This window comes from Lithobates pipiens, unplaced genomic scaffold (assembly GCF_037356315.1).
Source record: "Lithobates pipiens isolate NorthernLeopardFrog02 unplaced genomic scaffold, aLitPip1_a1.2 Scaffold_18, whole genome shotgun sequence".
Lineage (NCBI taxonomy): Eukaryota > Metazoa > Chordata > Amphibia > Anura > Ranidae > Lithobates > Lithobates pipiens.
In genome coordinates this window covers 641,812,088-641,832,834 of record NW_027507758.1, presented here as the reverse complement: position 1 = coordinate 641,832,834, position 20,747 = coordinate 641,812,088, and the positions used below count along the sequence as shown (strand labels likewise).

General features: G+C 42.5%; 4 protein-coding genes across 4 annotated transcripts in view; 3 read left to right on the top strand and 1 right to left on the bottom strand.

The window, feature by feature from the left end:
* LOC143986903 (uncharacterized) overlaps nucleotides 1-20,747 on the top strand; it is a 1,023,878-nt gene that overhangs the window by 124,496 nt on the left and 878,635 nt on the right. The window lies entirely within an intron of this gene.
* LOC143989536 (uncharacterized) overlaps nucleotides 1-20,747 on the bottom strand; it is a 297,691-nt gene that overhangs the window by 82,420 nt on the left and 194,524 nt on the right. The window lies entirely within an intron of this gene.
* The window catches only part of LOC143989878 (uncharacterized), a 41,466-nt gene continuing 38,914 nt past the window's right edge, over nucleotides 18,196-20,747 (top strand). The window contains exon 1 of the mRNA XM_077490157.1: nucleotides 18,196-18,242. The gene's annotated coding sequence lies outside the window, so the exon portion shown is untranslated. The remainder of the gene's footprint in view (nucleotides 18,243-20,747) is intronic.
* Nucleotides 18,647-20,747, top strand: part of LOC143989560 (uncharacterized) — a 44,830-nt gene continuing 42,729 nt past the window's right edge. Inside the window, 3 exon segments of the mRNA XM_077489740.1 lie at nucleotides 18,647-20,201; nucleotides 20,318-20,415; nucleotides 20,505-20,726. Of these exon segments, the coding sequence (XP_077345866.1) occupies nucleotides 20,117-20,201; nucleotides 20,318-20,415; nucleotides 20,505-20,726 (405 nt within the window). The 5' untranslated portion in view covers nucleotides 18,647-20,116.

The following is a 20,747-nucleotide window of genomic DNA, read 5'->3' as shown; positions in this document are numbered from 1 at the left end:
TTGGGGTCCCGTATGTGGCTAGGCTCCAAAAAATGTGGTATCCCCATACTCAGGAGAAGCAGCAGAATTTATTTTGGGGTGTAATTTGACTTATGTCCATAGCATGTGTGAGCAATATATCATTTAATGACAACTTTGTGACAAAAAAAAGTTTGTAATATTCCCGCAACTTGTGGCAAAATATAAAATATTTCATGGACTCAACATGCCTCTCAGTAAATAGCTTGGGGTGTCTACTTTCCAAAATGGGGTCATTTGGTGGGGGTTTGTACTATTTTGGCATTTTATGGCCTTTGAAACTGTGATAGGTAGTGAGGAGTGAAATCAATTTGCACCCTTAGAAAGCCTAAAGGCAGTGCTTGGTTTTCGGGGTGCCGTACGCGGCTAGACTCCCAAAAAGTCCCACATATGTGGTATCCCCGTACTCAGGAGAAGCAGCAGAATATATTTTGGGGTGCAATTCCACATATAACTATGGCATGTGTGAGCAATATATCCTTTAGTGACAACTTTTTGTAAACTTTTTTTTTTGTCATTATTCAATCACTTGGGACAAAAAAAAATATTCAATGGGCTCAACATACCCATCAGCAATTTCCTTGGGGTTTCTACTTTCCAAAATGGGGTCATTTGGGGGGGGGGGGGGTTGTACTTCCCTGCCATTTTAGCACCTCAAGAAATGAGATAGGCAGTCATAAATTAAAAGCTGTGTAAATTCCAGAAAATGTACTCTAGTTTGTAGACGCTATAACTTTTGCGCAAACCAATAAATATACGCTTATTGACATTTTTTTTTACTAAAGACATGTGGCTGAATACATTTTGGCCTAAATGTATGACTAAAATTTAGTTTATTCGATTTTTCTGATAACAAAAAGTAGAAAATATCTTTTTTTTTTGAAAATTTTCAGTCTTTTTCCATTTATATCGTAAAAAATGTGCAGAGGCAATCAAATACCATCAAAAGAAAGCTCTATTTTGTTGGGTACAACATTGCATGACAGCGCAATTACCAGTTAAAGCAGTGCAGTGCCAAATTGTAAAAAGACCTCTGGTCCTTAGGTTGACAATTGGTCCGGGGCTTAAGTGGTTAAGCTCGTTATTATAGCTACCAGTAGGGTCCCATAGGAGTCCTTTGTGTGTGTTGGTATCACCAATCAGCCTAAAGGCTTCCTCCAGATATTGATCCCTATCTTGTATGACAAAGTCTCCACCTTTATCCGCTTTTCTAATTACAATTTCTGAATTCTTTCTCAGGCTGCTCAGAGGGCCCTCCATACCTACTTCATGGCCCTTTTTATATTTGTAACCTTTGTCACCACACATCTTCCTAAACTCTTCCATCACAACCTCATAAAAAGTGGGTATGAAGTTGCCCTTATTCCAGTGCAGGTAGAAGCTTGATTTCAGTCTAAAATTCCTATTGATAGTCTCTCCCTCCAATGCCAAGGAGGGGGGGGGTCTTGTCAACAAACTCTTGGCCTCCTTCTGTATATAATTCCTCCAAAATCTCCAGCATTATTATTTATTATATTATATTATTTATTCTGCATCGCAAAAAATGGCCTGGTCATGAAGGTGAAGTGGTTTAAAAAATGTAAGCTGCACCAAAGCATATAAAATCCCCCCCCCAAAAAAAAATTTGAGGCCCCCCACCTCCATATATACACACGTATGAATGTAAACACAAGTGTCGGGGTGCCTAAATGTGAAAACATTTATTGCAATACATATGTTACATATCGCCGCACACGCCGGAATGAGAGCGATAATTCTATCACCAGACCTCCTCCATAACACTAAACTGATGACCTATAGGGGGCTTTTGAACCATCCCCTATAGAAAATATAGGGTACAAAAATGTGTCGCCATTCAGGGGCGCACACAAATTTAAGGTGTGACATGTTGAATATCTATTTACTTGGTGCAACCTCATCTTTTATATTTTACCAAAATTGGGTAATTCCTTGCATTCCTTTGCCCTAGAATTAACTTTAGTGTATTTGTGGTAATATCGTGTGACATAAAAAATTGGAACTTACCACTATTTTATTCTCTAGAGCAGTGATGGCGAACCTTGGCACTCCAGATGTTTTGGAACTACATTTCCCATGATGCTCCACTACACTGCAGAGTGGATGAGCATCATGGAAAATGTAGTTCCAAAACATCTGGGGTGTCAAGGTTCGCCATCACTGCTCTAGGGTGTCTGCTTTCCGAAAATATATCATGTTTTTTTTTATTTTATTTTTTTATGTAATCTTCAGGCCTACAATGATTTTTTAAACATGTGCAGAAAATGAAAAAAAGACTCTGCCAGCGAAAGGGTTAAAGTTGATAAAAAAAATCTGTGGAGGTCACATGACTCCTGTGGAGGGCGGAGCTCCAATGTGCGGCCAGATACCATCAGGAAATGAAGATGTGACCGGTGTAGTGTCACATTATGAAGCCTATCACAGGATGGTGCGGAAGTGACGTGTACGCCAGAAATTGCCTACTGCGCATGCGCCGTGCGTTCCAAACGCTAGCGCCGTGCGTTCCAACATATTGTTCGGCAATACAGTTAAGCAAAAACATCACAGAATGTTACGGAAGTGACGTTTAACTTCTGCACCAGCGAAACCATCACATAATGTTACGGAAGTGACGTTTAAAATTTCAAACAGCGGAGAGCGCCAGAGAGAGAGCAGGTAACCATGCTTTGGATTATGTGTCAATATAATGTATATTTCACTGTTTATTGCTGAAATATTTTGGAGCTGAAATATTTTGGAGCAGGTAACCATGCTTTGGATTATGTGTCAATATAATATATGTTACCTGTTATAAGTGATATATATATATATACATATATATATATATATATATATATATATGTATATTTCACTGTTTATTGCTGAAATATTTTGGGTTTTTGCCTTCATAAGCAACACTACTAATATTTGGTCACATCACTATATTTAAAGGTATAGCGCCCGGTCTACCTCTTCCTTTTTCATTAGTGCCCATCTGAAGCCCACTGCGACTTTCTTGCGCATGTGCAGTGGGAACAAATTGCCCCATCAGTTTTAATATGCAGTGCCCCATCAGTTTTCTTGGTCAGTGCAATTAAATAACCTCTGCTTTGAGATGCTGCTCCTATTGTTCCTGATGCCACCGACACTGCCAGTCGCTAAAGATACCTTTGCTGCCACACAGTACCAATCTAAACAAAGACAGAATTCTCATTTCAAAACTGGCAGCTATCTCCGCCTAGCATTGCGTCATTTCTGATTGTGAAAGAATGTGATGCTAACAGCGGGGCCATGCCCATTGACTCCTGGGATCGATGACACTGCTTTCCCAGGAGCCATTGGACAAGTAGAAATTACATGCCTTGCCGTGGCGAGGTTGGACCGTGTTTCATCAGAATCGGTGACCCGTCACATTAGGAAACGCAATAAACTGAGCGTTTCTAAATAAATATAGTATGTTGACTCCCGTGATGCTGTTTGGTTGTTACATTTTGAAAGAAGCTGGATCAAAGCAGTAAGAAGGTGGCGGAGGTCATGTTGGTACACCCTTCACTGCTCAGCGCTAAACCATTAGGCTTTCAAAATGTAACATCTAAACAGCATCACATGTTTTCAATACACTATAGTTATTTATATACACTCAATTTTTTTCTAAAAATTACTGCAGAATTCAAGATGTAGCTGGGTGTACTGAGATATCCGCTGCCTTCTTACTGCAGGTGTTCTCTCAGATGAGCAAACCTGGTAGTGGTGGACGCATGCGCAACTGACGAAATGTCACTTCCGTTACCTAATCTGACGGCTCGCTAATTCTGACGGAACAATGGGAGTACAGCCTTTAGACTCAAGATAAGGTAGTAAATGACAAAACAAAAAGTATCCAAATATGAATGGGGTGAGTTCTTCAATAATTGCAGGCATTTTAATTTAGGCTGGAACTCCACTTTAAAGCGTAAGTAAAACCGCTGACATTTTTTTTTTTTTTGTAGACCTGCAATGGAAAAGGCATAATGAGCTAGTATGCACCGCATACTAGCTCATTATGAAATACCTACCTTAGAATGAGGCCCCGACATCTTGCCCGATCCACGCCAAGGGAGCTGACATGTTCCCTTGGCATGTCTTCCGGCTATCGCGGCTCCGGCGCTGTGAGTGGCCAGAGCCACAATATCATCACTCCCACGATTTCTTTCTGGCAGGGTCCGGTGTTCTGCCACAAAGTGTCCGCCTATCGAATAGTGTCCGGCCCGTACTGTGCAGGTGCAGCGCTTGCACAGTACAGAAGACAAGGAGACTCCAAAAGTCTCCAAAGAAGAGCGGCGCCTGCGCAGTGGGTCCAGTTTGAAGCCCTGCCATACAAGTGGACATATGGTTGCTTACAGTAACAGGGCCCCTTGCGGGCACGGCCTCGCTTCACTCTGCTCTTATTCATTCTAACTCTATATCCACTTGGATGGTGGGTCTTGAACCTGGACACAGTGCGCAGGCACCGTTTATCTTTGGAAATGTTCGGCTTCTCCTTGTCCCCAGTAAAGCGCTGGACAGGGCGGACAGTATGTGATGGGGGACCACTACCTGCCGGGCTTTCAGCTGAAAATCCCCTGTGCGCATGCGCTGCTGCAGTCAGCGGCTCATTGCGAGGGGAATATTTTTTTCACCTACAAGTAAGCCTATAATAAGGCTTACCTGTAGGTAAAAGTAAAACAGAAAACTATACAACCGCTTTAAGAGCAGAGGGATCCAGGGACCTACTTTAAATTGTTAGCAATTATGCTCAGTAAACTGATGATCAATAAAGTTTTTTTGAAATAGGTGTCTCTAGTCTAGATAGAAGAACAATGCAAGCTAAGTTTTCAGAGGGACATACAACGCTCCAAAACTGTCTTCCCGTCAGAGGGACGAGTAACCTTCAATGTGCTCATGAACTGGTCTCCGAAAACATAGCCGCCATCGAGGGCCGTGAAGGCACATAACTGAAGGTAGCTCAAAATGCCCTACAGGACTGTGCGCTCGACCGTCAGGCTAATAACCAAGGAAAACATAAACTTTTTGCGCTGAAGAGTCTTCTCTTAGCTGTTAGGTGTCAGGCGCAGGGTGGCGACATAGCGGTGAGGAGTTGAATCTGCCTCTTGTGCCTGTGTGTGCTCTAGGCGGGGGCATTAGGTGGTGGTGTAGTGCCATATTTCGCTGCCTATCACAGAATGCAACGGAAGTGAAAATAAATAAAAATATATATTTTGGGACAATTGTCATTTATACAAAGATCAATGTTATAAAAATGCACTTATTACTGTGTATATTACACTGGCAGGGAAGTGTTTAACAGTAGGGGCGAATAAGGGGTTAAGTGTGTCCTAGGGAGTGATTCTAACTGTGGGGGGGTGGGCTAAAATTGACCAGACAGGGATCTACTGCTCGGAACATATTATATACACAGGCAGCTCTGTTACACGATCGCGGGACACCGATGGACATTGGGTCCCGTGGGGACAGAGCGCCCCGCGGACACAGAGCTTGCAGCAGCAGCAGAACATGGGGGTGCGCCAGTGCCCCAAGGGAGAACGCCCTCCAATGGAGAAAACGGAAGGAGCCAGGAGCGCTGCTGAGGGACCGTAGTACAGGAGGAGCAAATAACATCAATGAGGGATCCGTGAAGAGGATAGTGGCCACTCTGTGCAAAACAAACTTCACAGAGGTGGTAAACATGACATGTTTCTTTACAAATAAATATCCAAAGAAATACAAGCGCTTTACATATCCTCTGCTTTTTATCCAAAGCACTTTGTGTAATAGACTGTGCAGTGTGTCTTGTACAGGAATGTGTATTTTCTTATAACACAGGGTTATATATAATAGACTACACTGAATAGAACATACTATACAGTAATTGTTGTTATGATTTCAGTAACCTAATAACGCATATATTCCACAGCGTGGCAAAGTCTTTTTCTTAGCTCAATGTCATAACCTTATATTGTTCCCTCACAGGATTTGCATTTAATAACCTCTATTGCCTAGCAGTTTCCAGTCTTTACAGATACCCAGACAGTGAGTATTTAGCATATCTTGGTGGAGTATTTTTTAAACTGAGCTCACAGTCTTAACATTATATTGTTCCCTCACAGGCTTGGCATTGATACCATCTTTTGCCTAGCAGTGCCTGATTTATCTGAACTCCCAGACGGTAAGTATTGTCTATAGTTTGTTGAATTTGAGCTCACACTCTTCTACATTTATAGGTATGGAGAAGTCGCAAGACCTTTTCAACTTTCTGTCAGCGGGAGAATATCCATCTGGATATACGAAAACACAGAAGTACCGTCTTAAGAAGTACGCCTCCCAATGTACAATACAAGGTTATTATCACAAAATACCATCAACTTAATTGTGGACTATAGCTTCTTTTTATGAATGAGCTGTTAATTGTTCCCTTTCATTACAGGAGACAAGGTCTACTTTGAGGGGAAAATTGTTGTTCGATCCAGGGAAGAAGCTAGGAGAATCTTTGAAGAATTCCATTCTACTCCTATGGGCGGTCACTCAGGAATTTTGAAGACCAGGATGGCCATGTCGTCAAGATTCACCTGGAAAGGCATGAACAGGGATATTGAGCGCTGGGTACACACAAATTGGTTTAATGTTTTTTCTTATATCATTTTTAAAGAGGGCTTTAGACGTCTTTACCAACTGCTCTATTTTATTTTTTAAACAGATCCAGGAATGTGACCAGTGTCAGAGGATTGGAAAGCCTTTGGCAGCTCCAAAGGCATTGCAGTGTATTAAGGTAAATGTATTCTGTGTTATGTATGTATGTATGTATGTATAAAACACATTTAATCCTGTCTTTCATCACAGGTGTCTGCTGTCTGGGAGCTGGTCGGCATTGACCTTATAGGCCCTTTACCCAAAACAGCGGATGGGTATCAATATATCCTGACTGCCACGGATTACTATTCTAAGTGGGTGGAGGCTTATCCTCTAAAATCGAAATCAGCTGTTGAGGTGGGTCAGCGTCTTTGCTCCATGATCTATCAACATGGCTGTCCCCAACGAATTCTTTCCGACCAGGGCAAAGAATTTGTTAATCAAGTATGTATAATTTCAATTGTATTATCTTATTTTTTTTTTTGTTTTTATTGCTACCTTATGAAAAAAATAAAAATTATGGGTTTTTTTTTTTTTTTTTAGCTCAACGACAGGATGTGCTGCCTTCTTGGAATTAAAAGGAGTGTGACGGCAGCCTATCACCCACAGACTAACGGCCTGGATGAAAAAACAAATGATAACATCAAGCGGTAAGTTGCATTCCTTTTAGACTTTGACCTGCCGAGGTACTACCTATTTTACTATTATCAACTTTAACATGCTATTCAAGCCCAGTTTGGCTTTTAGAATGATCACACAGACCTGCCCCCTCTGGAAAAGCTGCTCATACAGCCAGACCCCAATAAACTGATCTCTACATACTACGCTGCCCCGATGACTGACATTAACCATAGGTTTCAAAATACTCAGGTGAAATGGACTTCCCTAGATATTTCACTAGACAATGAGGACTGGTCAGAGTTTAGGGATACATTTAAAAGCTCTGTCATTGCCTCCCGGGACTGAATTTTACAGATTAAAGTATTCCATCAGACTCGCCTCACTCAGGCTAGACTATATAAAATGGGACTCCTGCCCTCGGCTAGCTGCTTTCGCGGCTGAGGCCGGCTTCTTCAGCCCCTTTCACACGGGGGCGGATCAGTAATGATCCGCTCGCTCAGCGGTGATCGCTCCGTTGTCCCCACTGAGCCGGCTGCGGACAGGGCGGTCTCCACACATTGTGCGGGGACCGCCCTGTTAGCTCTCCTCTATGGGAATCGGATGAGCACGGACCGTGTGATCCGCTCTGCAGACGGATAGAAAAATAGGATTTTCCTCCGTCTGCAGAATCAGACTTTTGCGGAGGCGGACAATAGCCGGTGCCCCATAGGGATGCATGTATGTCCGTATTTCATCCGCAAACGGATTGATGAAATACGGACATACCGTCCGCATGTGTGAAAGGGGCCTTACACTGTTTTTGGTTGTGGCCAATAGTTCCAGATTTCAGGGAGGAAGTGGGTGCATTTGTCTCCTCAGCGCTAGGCCTCCCAAACATTATTCATTTTTGGGGACTTGCATATTTCCACTCAAGCCAAGAGACTGTTCTGCATACTTTATTTCTATGTTAAGCCATTCTATTATCCTGGAAGGGTGTATAGAACTCTCTAAAGTCCCTCTGCTTGAAAGTCATTGACGATGTCATCCCGCTCTATAAACTTTCTTTTGAGCTCCGGCAATGGAATAAAACGTTCCATAAGATCTGGGGTAAATGGCTGGCTAGACCGTTGACTCTCCCACAGCACAGATAATTTATACTTATCAGCCTTTACTGGGCCGTGCCCTGGAGATTTCATTTGTCTGAGTCTTTTTTATTTATTTTTTTTTTTTTCTTGATTTCTTTTTTTCTGCCTTAGTTCTAATGTGCCTGCACTTTTCCTCCTTTGTGCCTTGTGTTAAATTATCTATATATATATATATATATATATATATATATATATATATATATATATATATATATATATATATATATATATATATATATATGTATATGTATGTTTTTTGGTATGCTCCTTTGTATGTGTGCAAATTTGATGTATGTGTTAGACCTGAGTGCGCCCAGATTGTCTGTCTGTGGCTAATTTTTTTTTATTTTTTTGTTTTTTCTTTTTCTCTGTATGTCTATCTATTGGTTTGTGTTGAATCTCTATAAAAACATCTGGAAAACCAAAAATTAAAAAATGTGTTTAACTTGTTTTGTTTTATCATTCTAGAGCTCTCAGGAAACTTGTAAACGACCAGCAAACCAATTGGGATGTATATTTGGACGCCACGCTTTTTTCCCTACGATCTAAAGTCCAATGCACGACAAAGCATTCTCCCTTTCTTCTAATGTATGGGAGGGAGGCGGTTTTCCCCTCAGAAGTTCCAGTTGACCTGCCTGTGAGTTTTTATTATTATTATACATGTTTTATCTAGCGCAAACTGTTTGCATAGCTCTTCTAGAAATAAATCTGTATTTATAATCATTTCAGTCTTGTACTATTGAATATTTGTAGTTGCAAAACATTTTGACTGTCAATGTCTGTTTTATTTATTTTGATACTATATCAAACATTCTTTGTCTTATTCTAACTTGTCTGTCCTTTCAGCTTTCAAATATTATTATGCCTGAGGAAGGGAGCTATGACGTGTTTGTGGCAGATAAGAGAGCATCTATGGACAAGGTGAAAGAGGTTGTACTGAAAAATATTGAAAAGACGCAGGATAAGCAGAAGTTGGCTTATGAAAATAAAGTTTTGAAGAAAAACAAGGGTTTATCTTATAAACTTGGCGATGAGGTCCTGTTGTATAATGCCAGGAAACGTGGAAGAAAAGGAGGAAGAATGGAATGCGACTTTTTCGGCCCTTTCATTATTGGGGATATGTGTGGCAAGGTGGTTGGATTATCAAATTTACAGGGGGTACCTTTAAATAAGATGACCAATCTAGACCATTTAAAGCCATATCGAAGAGCTGTTGGCATGTCTCCCGAAGAGAACCTCTGCAGTGTCTTGTCCAAGGATATCCCTATTGAGGTACGAGCAAATTAACTATTCTAAAGTCTTTTATACAGCTGCTTTGCATATGATTTGCCTTGTTCTGTTTTTTATCTGAGTCTGTTCTTCCTTCATGTACTATATGACTTCTATTCTTTACAAATATAATAACCGTAAATAACGTAAAAATTTTCATTTGGAAGCTTTCGCCAGAACCATGCCTAAATGTCCTGCAAACCATAGATGACAGAGGTAGCAGTCACTGGGTTCTTATTTGGCTACGATGACCCTGTTGGTCATTTTGGCCTTGTTTAAAGTGTTTGGCCATGCCCTGTTGGTATGGCCTCCTTTTTTTTTTTTTTTTTTTTGTTACCCAGTTTTCTTATTTGGCCATGCCCTGTTGGTATGGCCTTTATATTTGGCCATGCCCTGTTGGTATGGCTTTTTTTTTTTTTTACACCCAGTTTTGTTATTTGGCCATGCCCTGTTGGTATGTCCATTTTAATATGGTGGCTGCTCTTGCCAGCTCTTGTTTTCAATATTATAATGACTAAACTCTACAGATTGAGGCCTTACCAGCAATAGGTATGATTCTGATATAGACATATCTATTTCTTCCGTCAATCCTGGCCATACATGGTTAGAATTTCAAAAGAATTTTCTTGATAAAATCGTATCTAAGACTTTTCATAAGAATTTCGCACTGTTAGTGGGCTGCAGCAACAGACGATTTTCTTGATTAGAAATTTGAAGAATCAGAGATGTTGGAATAAAGAAAAACATTATTTTCTCATCAATGATGGGGGAATCGTGCGAAAAATGTAATTAGAAAAATCCGCATGTGCTAGAAAATAAAAATCACGGAGAGAAAATAAAATTTCAGGCCACGATATTCTGTAGCAATATGAAGGCTTGGTCAGCCGAATATTGAAAATCAATGGTGGCATCATCGGATCAGAAAAAAGCAAGCTTTCTGATTTCGAAAAGAAAATTCGTTCAATATTGCACCGTGTATGGCCTGCTTAAACTTGTATCAACCGTTTTTTTTGTTTTTAAACAGTTAAAGTGTTATGGGCTGCTGAAGATGATGACTCGGTGCAAGCAGTTGTGGGACCATACAGGCTGTATGTGTCCTCTTTCCATAGGCTGCGTGGGATAGATTGGCTAAGTGATGAGGTAATAGGTTGCACTGTTTAAAAAACATACATGTAAGATTGTTTTCAAAATATACATTTTTTTAAAATGTGGACATATATTTTTTCATTATAAAGGTGATTGATGCCTACCTTCATCATCTGATTGCAACGCATCAGGCAAGACTGAATAATGTTTTTAAAAGTGTTTGTCAATTATTTGCATTATTGTGTTTGCATAACGTTTTATTATCTTCCAACAGGAACCTGTTCACCAGCTCTCTGCAGTGATCGCTACAGCATTGTTTAAAGGAGAATTCCACAGACTTGGAAAGGTTGGTCAATTTTTACAACTATAATTATCCGTTGATTGCTGGGTGTAAAATTATCTATTATAATAGGAATATATATTAAAAAATTTTGCCAAATTTATTAACTTTGCTTTACACCTATTCCTCAGACAGTGTTTCCAATAGAAGATGTTTGGATGTGCCCAGTTAACCTTGACGTACACTGGATTTTAGTGGTATTTATCCTATTAAATTTGATTTAGCTTTCTTGACTTTTTTGCACATTATTTACAATTGTTATGTGTATATATACTTATACTTGTATCCTTTTTTTTTTTTTTTTTTTAATGCTGATTATATTTTTTAATGGCTCTCATTACACAAGCCGCAACACTTAAGAAAAGAATAGGAAGTTTTAATATTTGTTAAGCAAAAATGCATTTTCCAAGGCAGATATTTGCAAAATTCTAAACTTCATTTGATATTTAAGGTTCATGACTTGTCTAATTGGGCCATCTGTGAATTATACATATGAACTCCGTCTAAGTTGTGTGTTTTTGTTTTTATTTTTAAAAATTATTTTTTAGATTGTCATCGTGTCAGAGCAGGTCCTTGTGGTGATAGACCCAATGGGAAATGAAACTTCCTATTATTCTATCTTGCAGAACAACTGGGGGTAAGTGTGCTTCTTGTCGAAAATGCCCATCATACATATGTGCACATGTTTCTGATTATATGTGTCTTTATTTTAAACCATGACTAGTCTATTCTTGAACATGCACTCACGTGAAGCCCAATGGAAGACCTGGATAATGGAACACAACAACCAGCAGGATTCCCATAGCTGTGGTGTCCTAATCTTGCTGGTAAACTTTTATTCTCTTGTTTCAGACAATCATACGGGTGTGTGTGTGTGTGTGTGTGTGTGTGTGTGTGTTATACAATTTTATTTATTTTTTGTGATTAAAATCACCTTTTCAGAGATGAATGAATGCATTATAACTGTCCCTATTAAATTATGATTGCAAGCCTTGGGCTGTTATTCCAAAAAGGCAAATATATAACAAAATAAAATGTGTTTTTCCATATTGCCACCCTGCCTGGCCTTAAATTCATGTGAAATACTGTTACAAATGATAAGTGTGATTTTTTTTTTTTACAGTTTGCCAAGGAGTTCCTTAGGACCAGGACCATCAGTACTGTGAAGACCACTTCAGAAGAAATGACGGATGCTAGACTGGAAATTGCTTGTGCCCTATTGCAGTATAAAGATCAGTAATAGAACGCATAGCATGAACGATCGGTTAGTCAAAGTTTACAAATACAGTTGCAAAGCTGGAAACATGTTTATCACTAACTAAACGGTTCTTGTACAAATTCACGTTGCACTGTAAAGTAACATGCTATGTGTGCTTTAATGTTTTTACTCCTTTATTTTAGGGGAGACGTAACTTTATCACAGGATTCGGAAATGAAGTGTGGAGGTATGTAAAAAGTGTCACTGTGTTGGTGTGTGTTTGTCTCTGTGTCTGTGTGTGTGAGAGAGTGAGACAGAGACTGACAGAGAGAGAGAGAGAGAGAGACTGAGAGAGAGAGACTGAGAGAGCCTGAGAGAGAGAGCCTGAGAGAGAGAGACTGAGAGAGTGAGACTGAGAGAGTGAGACTGAGAGAGTGAGACTGAGAGAGTGAGACTGAGAGAGTGAGACTGAGAGAGAGAGTGAGACTGAGAGAGAGAGTGAGACTGAGAGAGAGAGTGAGACTGAGAGAGAGAGTGAGACTGAGAGAGAGAGTGAGACTGAGAGAGAGAGTGAGACTGAGAGAGAGAGAGAGACTGAGAGAGAGAGAGAGAGAGAGAGAGAGACTGACTGAGAGAGAGAGAGAGACTGACTGAGAGAGAGAGAGAGACTGACTGAGAGAGAGAGAGACTGACTGAGAGAGAGAGAGACTGACTGAGAGAGAGAGAGACTGACTGAGAGAGACTGACTGAGAGAGAGAGAGACTGACAGAGAGAGAGACTGACAGAGAGAGAGAGAGACTGACTGACTGAGAGAGAGAGAGAGACTGACTGACTGAGACTGACTGACTGAGACTGACTGAGACTGACTGACTGACTGACTGACTGACTGACTGACTGACTGACTGAGACTGACTGACTGAGACTGACTGACTGACTGACTGACTGACTGACTGACTGACTGACTGACTGAGACTGACTGACTGACTGACTGACTGACTGACTGACTGAGACTGACTGACTGACTGACTGACTGACTGAGACTGACTGACTGACTGACTGACTGACTGAGACTGACTGACTGACTGACTGAGACTGACTGACTGACTGACTGACTGAGACTGACTGACTGACTGACTGAGACTGACTGACTGACTGACTGACTGAGACTGACTGACTGACTGAGACTGACTGACTGACTGACTGAGACTGACTGAGACTGACTGAGACTGACTGAGACTGACTGACTGACTGACTGAGACTGACTGACTGACTGAGACTGACTGACTGAGACTGACTGACTGACTGAGACTGACTGACTGACTGACTGACTGACTGACTGAGACTGACTGACTGACTGACTGACTGACTGACTGACTGACTGAGACTGACTGACTGACTGACTGAGACTGACTGAGACTGACTGACTGACTGACTGAGACTGACTGACTGACTGACTGAGACTGACTGACTGACTGAGACTGACTGACTGACTGAGACTGACTGACTGACTGACTGACTGACTGAGACTGACTGACTGAGACTGACTGACTGACTGACTGACTGAGACTGACTGACTGAGACTGACTGACTGACTGACTGACTGACTGACTGAGACTGACTGACTGACTGACTGACTGAGACTGACTGACTGACTGACTGAGACTGACTGACTGACTGAGACTGACTGACTGAGACTGACTGACTGAGACTGACTGACTGAGACTGACTGAGACTGACTGAGACTGACTGACTGACTGACTGAGACTGACTGACTGACTGACTGAGACTGACTGACTGACTGAGACTGACTGACTGAGACTGACTGACTGAGACTGACTGACTGACTGAGACTGACTGAGACTGACTGAGACTGACTGACTGACTGACTGAGACTGACTGACTGACTGACTGAGACTGACTGACTGACTGACTGAGACTGACTGACTGACTGAGACTGACTGACTGAGACTGACTGACTGAGACTGACTGAGACTGACTGAGACTGACTGACTGACTGACTGAGACTGACTGACTGACTGACTGAGACTGACTGACTGACTGAGACTGACTGAGACTGACTGACTGACTGAGACTGACTGACTGACTGAGACTGACTGACTGACTGACTGACTGACTGACTGACTGAGACTGACTGACTGACTGACTGACTGACTGACTGAGAGAGAGAGAGAGACAGAGAGAGAGACAGAGAGAGAGACTGGTGTGTGTCTGTGGGTGAAAGTTGAGTGAATGGTCAGTAACAAGGGTTGAAGCCTTGACGTGGCGTTACTGCTCACATGGGAAGCCATGTGCCAATTCAACCAACCTCAGTAAATGTATAAATTATGTGGTTAACCAAAAACTGTGTTCCATTTGTGTGCATAATATCAACATTTTGTGTTAAAGGCACCATCATTGTGACAGACATACCCAGGACAGGTAATTTGGCCAAAGTTAAGGATCAAGCCTCTTACCCACTTCTCTGGGAGATGGGTGACTTGGGAAAACCTTAGACATACAGACTCTGGAAATTAAGAACCGTGATTCATGTCGATGACCTAGCTGGGACATGTATTCTTTAGTGATGACTGTTCTATTAGGATACACTAGACAAATGTCTTTCCCATTGTATGCCGGTCGGATGCAGTCCCATTGTAAATTAAGACCTATTGTGTCTGCTAGCTGATAGAGGCTTCAATCTATTGCAGTTGGGGGTTCTCCCTGTCCACTACAAGCCTCAATCTCACCCAATCTACTACATACCTCCATCAAATATATCCATCCACAACACCCCTCCTCCCATCATATCACTTCATACCCGCTATTCTCTATGGGGAGATTGCATGGAAAAGGACCAACTGTCCTTTTTTCGTCTGACATGCTGGACGGATGGTGAATGTCTTGCCATTTGTCTGTTTTTAGTGGATCTTGTTGAAACGGATGCCCGGCGGGTATCAACAGACACATGACATTCACCTTCCCATAGAAATGAATGGTTGGGCCAATTGTATCTGCCAGAAAATGGACAGGCGAATCTGATCCTGTGAAAGGGGATTCAACTATCGTTGCTCACTAGAAGTTTGTGAGCAATATCAGACACGACTGTACATCCGCCTGCTTACTGTTACTTACTTTTGACTGTAAAATGCAAAAATAAAGAAAAGTATTTTGCGTTACTGCCTGTAATAACTAAAAATAAAGTACTCCAATACATACTGTCTGAATGTTGTCGTTCATCTAGGACAGGGGTACCCAAACAATGGGCCAGTTTACTATACTTAGGCCTCCATTATTGGTGTCAGTGAATAGAATGGTGCCCCAAAGAGGCCGATCAAGAACTGAAGAAGTAAAAAAGTTGTTCAAGATACAAACCACTCCATATCCTTGGGCTGATTCGATGTCAATGGTGGAGAGACAAACTATGGTGTCTGTAAACTATGTTGAGAAGCTTATGTGATTGAACCAAAAAGCTTTTACAATTATAATTTTACATCTAAACAGACCCTCCTTTCGAAAGCAAAGCAACATTTGTTCAGTCTTGTATTGTTAATCAACCACACAACATGCATCTGCCACAAATATGAGTACACAGCAACCTAAGTGTGGTGCGCATGGCACTTCCAACACATTGACAGCTCTCAGCCAATCATAGGACGTACATGCTACAGACAGGGGATAGACAAAGGGATATGGATGCTATGGACATTTTAAATTGTGGACCCCCAAACACAGGGTAGATTTGGGAAAACTATCTTACTAGCATGTCTTTGAACAGTGGTGTACCCAGAGATAAGCAATGCAAGTTCAGTGAGAATATGCAAACTCCATGCATACAGCATGCTAATCATGTTTCACACCAAGAACCCCAGAGCTGTAAGTCATAAATGGGGAAAAAAAATGAAGCTCTAGCATAGTTGCCAACTGTCCCACATTACTGGTATTTAGACATTATAATTGGTCTAACGGGGTTTTGTCCCATGAATTTGGAGTTTGAATGATTTCTCTCAACCTCCGCTAGAGGTGCGCAGCCAACATTCGTTAACAGTTTCCTCCCGCCACTATTTTACTGAAGACCAGCTGTTGTGAGGAAGAAACAAGAAACCCGGAACCCAGGCTCGGCCTCCATGAGCCACTCTTCTGTAAATGGTTCAGAGACAAAATCAACAGTGGCGTTGCTACCGGTGATGAAGAGGGGGGGACACCTAATGTAAGGAGGGAATCCACTGTAAACACCTGACATAAAGAGGGCCAACTGATGGCATCTGGTGGCAGGTGACAGTGGCAAGTGAGACGCTCAGGTCTCCAAGCTGATTCTGCATTATGGTGAGGTGAACTATTTAATTTTATCTGACAATGTAATAAGTAAATTTATGGGCTTCAAACATCCTGACACCAAAACAACCATGGTACCGTGATGAATGAAATGGTAACACCAGGTGTTTGTAGTATATATGCAGCGATACACGGAGCAGATGTTTATTTGTAATACATTGTGTGTGTTTAATAAATGCTATGTAATCACAATTTATGTGCAAACACAATGAATGCAAATTTAAACGTTCAGGTTCGGGGGGGGTGCCATTTCATCCTATGTGTTCTGTAGATGATATATGATTTCAAGCTCTAGGGGTAATACAAGTCCCAGCATAGCAGGACCTAACACCACAGGTTGCCCTGCCGTTGTATTAGGGCAGCTGAGAGCTCTAGAGGGACTACAAGTCCCAGCATGGCAGGATAATCTGCACTGCTTTCCCTGGATTGTATTGGTCTGTACAAGGACAGCTAGCATCTCTAGAGGCACTACAGGTCCCAGCATTGCAGAACCTAACACTCCAGGTTGTTTTAGGGTTTATAGGGACAGCTGTCAGTTCTGGAGACAGTACAAGTCCCAGCTAAGACCGCACATAGCTCAGCATAGGCACTACAAGTCGCAGCAATGCAGAACCTAACACCACACGTAGCTCAGGATAGGCACTACAAGCCCCAGCACTCCATAACCTAAGACCGCACATAGCTCAGCATAGGCACTACAAGTCCCAGCACTCCATAACATAAGACCGCACGTAGCTCAGGATGGGCACTACAAGTACCATCAATGCAGAACCTAAGACTGCACGTAGCTCAGCATAGGCACTAAAAGTCCCAGCACTCCATAACCGAAGACCGGACGTAGCTCAGCATAGGCACTACATAACCTAAGAGTGCACGTAGCTCAGCATAGGCACTACAAGTCCCAGCACTCCATAACATAAGACCGCAAGACGCATAGGCACTACAAGTCCCAGCAATCCAGAACCTAACAGCACACGTAGCTCAGGATAGGCACTACAAGTCCCAGCAATGCATAACCTAAGACTGCACGTAGTTCAGGATAGGCACTACAAGTCCCAGCACTCCATAACAGCACACGTAGCATGATTATTTAAAAACAGGGGAAGTATTGGTGTTGTAACGGCCAGTGTTTGTGTTGTCTGCACAGTCACTTCCGTAATATTATGTGATGGTTTCGCTGGTGCAGAAGTTAAACGTCACTTCCGTAACATTCTGTGATGTTTTTGCTTAACTGTATTGCCGAACAATATGTTGGAACGCACGGCGCTAGCGTTTGGAACGCACGGCGCATGCGCAGTAGGCAATTTCTGGCGTACACGTCACTTCCGCACCATCCTGTGATAGGCTTCATAATGTGACACTACACCGGAAACATTGTTTGTAATTTCTATTGAATGTTTGTCACATTAAAGTTCATTAAACAAACAAAAAAAGCAAGTTTCCTGTCAAATGTGGAGCTCCACTCTCGGGAGACAGGAAGTCTCTATTGAAGACAGGAAGTGATGTCAGGTACAGACAGGAAGTGATGCCGGGTACAGATAGGAAGTTCCAGGTGAGAGGTGAGTCAGGAGGAAGTAGAGAGAAGACATTGCTGGAAGACGCAGCAGAGGAGGTAATAAGATCTTATTTTCTATTTACACCCAGTAACCCCCCGTCATGTCCGTCCTCTTCCTCCATAGTCACTGTGATGTCTTTTATCTCCAGCAGATGATGATACACACATATATAGTGTGGAGACCTAGATCAACCCCTTCAGGGGGATCAGTTGATGATGAATAGTGATGGGCTCCGGTGTGTTGGAAATCCCACATTCCCGATCCCGCCAGGAAGCCGACACTGCACAGCGCTAATCACAGACAGTGAGACATTTCCTGGTCCTCAGCTGTACAGATCAGGAAATGTCTCATCTCTTTCCTCCAAATCTGGCCATACATGGTTCAGTTCTATCGTTCATCCAGCGGGATGTGAGGAAAAACGGAAGTGATTCCCCCATCCACACATTGGAGGGGGATGGGGGATCCTCCCCGATGCCCTATTGTATTCTGACAATGGGGGCGCTCCTCCGCTCTCAGAATACACAGATCAGTGATGAAGCTATTGGCTGCAGCCGCTGATGGAGTGACTTTTATCCGGCAGTGACCACACATGGATGGAAATGTGACCGATCCCTGCTGAACCAGCTGAATTTCCATGTCTCTATGGTCACCATAAGTGACTTCCTCCCCTCCCCCCTCATCTCCTTCATTATGTAAGTCATGCTGAGATCATCTCCCATTGGCTGAGCAATATTCTCATTTGTCTCTGAGCTCCTTCTTGCTATTCCTCGTCCTGCCTGTTGTTTCCTTGGATTGATTTTCTGTGTAGTGACCCCGGCTTCATCTCTTGGATGCGCTCGTCTGTTGCTTGTCCTGACCTTTATCCTGATTCCTGGATCTCCTCCTCATCTCTCCTCCATATCCTCTTACACAGCTTTTCTCCACACCTGCAGTGATCCTGGGGGGTGAAAACTTGGCACCAGCACTCAGCAAAATCCATCCCCACCATTAGGAGCTCTGGAGAAAATTGGCCGCTATTTACACTCCGTTCCTCCGCATGTCACCTGATCACATGAGAGCTTACTTTCACACATTCCTGACAGATTTCTGTATGGTAAAGGTCAAAGTTCACTCTTCAGTTTGGGAGAGGAAGGACGCACCCAGGAGCAATGATTTGGTTTTCACAGGAGCCTCATATAGAGGACCCCTCAAATCTCCCCCTCCAAATGTCCCTCCATCCAGAGTCTATATGTCCTATGACATCACACTGACCTCACAGCTCCTACTCCCAATGTCCTCCATCCAGAGTCTATATGTCCTATGACATCACACTGACCTCACAGCTCCTCCTCCCAATGTCCATCCATCCAGAGTCTATATGTCCTATGACATCACACTGACCTCACAGCTCCTCCTCCCAATGTCCTTCTTTCTGACTTTTTTTATGATACTCTTAGGATGTGGGCGGACCCTTGGCACCCTCACTAGCAAAGTGGGACTGTTGGTCCTGCATTGTATGTAATGACATCAGAATGCCTGCTACAAGCTTTTATCCTGCATAATGTGGGAGTTCTGTGGGGGTAAATCATACCTCAGTCTGAAGTGGGGCTTTAATAAAATGGAGACCTGAATGGAGAGGTGAGGGGGATTCTGGGAATATCATTTGATTTTACTATTTGTGTTCAGATCTAGAGTTTTCCTCCTGTGAAGTCTGGAGATCATATGACCACCACATTGCCACCACCTCCCTCCCTGATAGAATAGAGAAATACAAAGAAGATTCTAGAAGTCACCAGAGAGATCATCGAGCTGCTGACAGGAGAGGGGAGGAGGATTCTGGGAATTCTGGGACATTATCCAGTAACAGACAAGGGATGTGTCTGGATGGTGACTGTATCATTGTGTGTGTCAGGTTCCTATAAGGTGTCAGGATGTCACTGTCTATTTCTCCATGGAGGAGTGGGAGTATTTAGAAGGACACAAGGATCTCTACAAGGACGTCATGATGGCCAATCAGCCGCCCCTCACATCACCGGGTAAGAGGAGACTTTATTGTAAAGGAGAGAGCAGTACGGAGGCTCCACCTAGATCCCCCATCATCTGATAAACACATAGAAACAATGTATTCAGTCAGTGTGTGTGTTTCCTACAGATGGATCCAGTAATGGGAACCCACCAGAGAGATGTCCCCGTCCTCTGTATTCCCGGGATTCCACACAGGAAGGTCACACCATCCCCCACCATCATCAGGTAGATGAGGAACAATCACTGATAGTATCATTAGGATCTGTACATTATCTGCATTGTTACCATTGATGTCATTTTTATTATATATTCAGAGTGGAAACCTGAGAGATTCTAAAGTTGAGGTTAAAGAAGAGATAAAAGAGGAGGATGATGAGGATGGGGTGATGGAGAAGTCTCTAAAAGAGCACAAAGATCTGTACCAGGACACCATGGAGGAGTCATCCAGGTACAGAAACCCACCAGAGAGATGTCCCCGTCCTCTGTATTCCCGGGATTCCACACAGGAAGATCACACCATCCCCCACCATCATCAGGTAGATGAGTGACAATTATTA